The sequence below is a fragment of the Salmo salar genome, chromosome ssa09, assembly GCF_905237065.1.
Source record: "Salmo salar chromosome ssa09, Ssal_v3.1, whole genome shotgun sequence".
Taxonomy (NCBI): domain Eukaryota; kingdom Metazoa; phylum Chordata; class Actinopteri; order Salmoniformes; family Salmonidae; genus Salmo; species Salmo salar.
In genome coordinates, this window is record NC_059450.1 from 17,458,004 (window position 1) to 17,462,823 (window position 4,820).

The 4,820-nt window shown below is 39.0% G+C and overlaps 1 protein-coding gene across 1 annotated transcript; it reads left to right on the top strand.

Annotated features, from left to right (window-relative positions):
- The first annotated feature begins 1,043 nt into the window (after positions 1-1,043).
- On the top strand, positions 1,044-4,209 carry LOC106610912 (trypsin). The gene is made up of 5 exons (XM_045723433.1): positions 1,044-1,211; positions 1,333-1,525; positions 3,271-3,506; positions 3,582-3,721; positions 4,005-4,209. The coding sequence occupies exons 1-5, from the start codon at positions 1,172-1,174 to the stop codon at positions 4,185-4,187; spliced, it is 792 nt and encodes a 263-aa protein (XP_045579389.1). The 5' UTR covers positions 1,044-1,171; the 3' UTR covers positions 4,188-4,209.
- Positions 4,210-4,820: the final 611 nt, after the last annotated feature.

Below are 4,820 nucleotides of genomic sequence, written 5' to 3' on the forward strand. Positions count from 1 at the left end.
TCAAGCCTGTCTATCGGACTCCCAGTACCTTTCGTGCTGTGGTGATAATTCTTCTCAGCATGTTCTTTTGAGTGAAAATGGCATTACCAAATCACCAGACAATGTAAAGGGATAACCCATTCATCAACCGTCTCTCTCTTATCAGGCTCAGCCAGCCGACACGCCACTGGAGAACAGTAATGGTAACAGCCAGCCACCACGCCACTGGAGAACAGTAATGGTAACAGCCAGCCACCACGCCACTGGAGAACAGTAATGGTAACAGCCAGCCGCCACGCCACTGGAGAACAGTAATGGTAACAGCCAGCCACCACGCCACTGGAGAACAGTAATGGTAACAGCTAGCCACCACGCCACTGGAGAACAGTAATGGTAACAGCCAGCCACCACGCCACTGGAGAACAGTAATGGTAACAGCCATCCACCACGCCACTGGAGAACAGTAATGGTAACAGCCAGCCACCACGCCACTGGAGAACAGTAATGGTAACAGCCAGCCACCACGCCACTGGAGAACAGTAATGGTAACAGCCAGCCACCACGCCACTGGAGAACAGTAATGGTAACAGCCAGCCACCACGCCACTGGAGAACAGTAATGGTAACAGGGATTTCCTTTTCATCCTCGTATTACACTGAAAAAAACAATACTATAATAACAGACATGAAGGGGTATCTGGGCAAAAATAATGTCCTCATGGTGAGTAACTATAACATTTTACCATATTATTACCATGTTATTACCACTTTATTCCGTGCTGTAATGTAAAGTGCTTACAGTTTGTTATTCAGAATTTAAGTTGAAGTTGCTGTAGGCTACAACTTTCCAATTACATCAAGAAATATTTTTATTTACAATGATTCGCTACATTATATTCATGCCTTGGGATCCTTTTGAGCCACTCAACCCATACTCATATGGAAAAAGACATAACTTCATATCTGAAGTTGTACTCAAATATAATGCAAATATACTTACTTACATCAGATTTCAAATGAGCTGATGTACTTACACAAAATAAGCAGCCAATAGAGTTGAATTGATTAAAATACTTAAAGCTCATTGGTCAGTGTGTGATTTGAAGGCGAGATATGTTTTGAATAACTGTTGAGGTTGCAAGGAGTAAAAGGAACAAAAAGGAAGAAGAGTGCCATCAGGACGACAAGTCATTATGAGGGGTTGCATTTTCCTGTTCATTTTACTCTTGGCTGGTAAGGATTTACTTATTTGAAATGTTTTGCATTATTGTAGTTGTATGTCAAAGAACCTTTGCCTTTCCACCACATACTGTACATTCTTTACCCCTCCTTCCATTCTCTTCTTCTCTCCCAGGCATTACTTCGGGGGATTCTCACAAGAGAATGCTTGGAGGGGAACCTTGCGATGACAATTATGCTAAGCACTATGTGAAACTCAAGGCCACGAGATTGATAGCTTTAGGAAAAATGGAGACACAAGAATGTGGTGGCTCTCTCATTCATGAGAAATGGATCCTTACAGCTGAGCACTGCACTAGCTTTGGGAGGTAAAGTGAATGCTAAATGTGACCTACAGGAAGATTAATGTTTTATATTGGCATAGGGTGATATGGGTTAATTATGTCATTTAATTCATTTGTTTTTCTCAATCGCATAAAAGCGGTTTTTGGAACGGCCCTATTTCAGAACAACAATAATTAAAAGCGTGACATACATTTGCAGAATATCTGATTATTTATTGCATTTGTACCTTGATAGAATTCGTCAGACCCCTTTAAAAAAAAAATATGTCATAAATGAATACAAAATTCCCTGTAAAGTGTTTTGTTCCCAGAATATGAACAGATTGCTTTTCATCAGAAGAGAATCGGTTACAGATGTGTTCACTGTTTCCGACAGTCAGTAAATACTGGTGCACAACATTTGAAATGGCTCTATCAGTGTGACATCAGGTACAATATAGGGAACGAGCTAGGCAACGAGGACTGTCAAAGTATTATGATTTTTTACAATATTGTGGACATGCAGAAAATGAAGTTGGGTTACTTCTACTTCTAAGTAACTTTGGGAACTTAGTTGTCATCCTCTCCAACATTGTGACCATCCATTACAGAGCTTTGCTTTAGTGTGGATTGAGACCTACATTCATACCAGTTGTGTTCTTCCAGTGTATTCACCTTTCCTTATTTCTATATTGGATTGTGTTTCAGCTTGCAGATAGAAAGTCTTCAAACCTATGAGCAGACTTTGTACTGAATACATGTAATGGAATTGGATTGCGATGATACTGATGAATGAATCCTGCACACAATGTGCCTTTTTTCCATTTTCTTTTTGATCAGGAATTATATTTATTTTCATGTGTATTCAATTGTTTGGTGAAATAAGCTTAAAAGGAGAGTCATTTCTAATTTCCTATAATGCTGCATCTTTTGATGAATATATTTATGTTTTGAGAAAGCACCTACATTTTAAAAATGTGTTTATTGTTTTGCAAAAGACCACAGAGTTATGTGTCTTTAGAACACGGTTTTGAAAATCAACATTGTTCCAAGAAATGCTTGTACGCAATTGAGAAACTGTAACTCATCATCTTCTTCATTGTGACCTTCCATTACGAGCTTTGCTTTGGTGATGGTTGAGGCCTATCCATTCATATCAGCAGTTCTCCACTGTACTCACCTGTCCTTATTTCTACTGGGGTTTGGCTTTCTGCTTGGTGGTGGAAAGTCTACAAACCTGTCAGCAGAGTAGCCTACGTATTGAATACATTGGATTGTGATCATACCAATGAATGAATGCTGCACACAATGTACTTATTTTCCATGTTATTTTTTATCAGGAAAGATATATAATTTGATGTGTATGAAATTGTTTGGTAAAATATGCATAAAAGGTGAGTATTTGCCCATAATTCTGCATCTTTTATAGTTGTATTTTGATCAAGATTTAGTGACTGCAAATAAAATCTATTGATTAAATGTGAGGCAACTTGAGGCAAAAGGTATATATGGTTGTGATAATCTTTTTGCAGGCAGTCATGTTCTTTGGATGAATGTATTTGCAATTTTGGCAGAATAGTTTTGATGATGTATTTGCTTTTTGAGAAGGCAACTACATTTTAAATATACATTTACTGTTTTGCAAAAGGCTACAGAGTTCTGTGTCTGTTTGAAAATGGGCAACATTGTTCCAAAAAATGCTTGTGCATGATTGAGAAACTCTAACTGATCTTTTATAACCCAAGGTAACAGTGATACACAAACTGTCTCTTTATACGTATTCCCTTTAGTACTATAACAGCGATACTGGGTGCACATCCAGGTGGAACACCTTTACCAGAAGAGGTCCAGATTCCTGATGAAAACATACGCCGTTATATAGACAGACAAGTCACTCATGACATCATGCTGCTGAAGCTGCCTATGGCATACACTCAGTTCACTACCATTCACCTTCCTCCTTCTACATGCAAGACACCTGAGTTGAAGGAGAATGTGAGAATTGCAGGCTGGAGTTACACAGAAGGTGAATTACACACAGAGTTGAGTGATGCACAAGAACCTATTTGCAGGTATTATATCATTTTCTCTAACTCCACAGATGGCACAAAGCCAGAGAAACTACAGTGTTCAAAATCAGGAGACCTCCAAGTCACTGACTGTGGCACCACAACAGATGCTCAAACCAAAATTCAAATGCGATTCTGCGCAGCAGGTCTAGGGAAGATAGACGCCTGCCATGTAAGACTGATTTCAATTCACACGCTTACAATTCCCTGCCTAGTTACATATAATTTCTGCCCCAAAAATAACAGTGGTGGGTGACTAGCTTATCAAATTATATTTACAGTAAAAGTCAATCGAACAACCTTCATAAGCTTTTATCATTACTTTATGAAATGAAGAGTTGATTACTGAATGTGATTAGTGCTGTTGGCATACAAACTATTTGTTGTACTTCTTAATGTAGGCCCATCGCATTAAATATACAAAATTTGTGTTTATTCTTCTGTACCTCACACAGGGGGACTCTGGAGGAAGTCTGATGAACAAAGATGGCCTCCTGTATGGTGTGACCTCACGGGGTAGTAAAACAGAGTGTAAAGTTCCAATCAACTTCATGGATGTTTGCAAGTACCGAGAATGGATAATAGGAGAAATCAATAAAGATAATGAATTGAGTAAACAAATGATGTACTCCAATTAAAGGTGTTCTCAGATCTCCTTAAGAATGAGTGAGTCCTGGAATATTCTTTGCCTCTTTGTATGTACACGGTCTAGCAGGATTGTAGTGTTTCGGCAGAAAGCCAGTAGCGGTGCGTGGGTTAAAAAAAGTAATATTCCATCCTATGTGTTGTGATAATTGTGTTTGCTCTATAACCTGTTAGTTCATATGCCTTCCGACCGTGATATATAAGCCAAAGGCCGAGACAATAAGAAGACACAGTGTCAGAATAAATTCAACCACACCTTTGTTTCATCACAAAACCGGAGAGCAACCTCTGTCTGGGGAAGTCCACAAAGCATATTGCATGTAACAAACGGTTACATGACCTACAGCATGGTCAAGCAAGTTAATGTTTCCAACATTTTCACTAAACAACTATTGATTTGGAACCACGGAGAGTTACTGCAAGTCGCAAAGAAAACAGGAGCTGCCTCCACTGTTCCAGCACCATCAACTTCAACATTTCAACAACATCAAATCACCTCTGCTTAGTCTAATACAGTGACAACTAAAAGATACCAAAAACGATTTATTACAATCAACGTAAGCTAAATATGATGTGGTTGTTAATGCGTGATTGGGATTTCTGTGGGTGTGTGGCGTTTGTGCAAG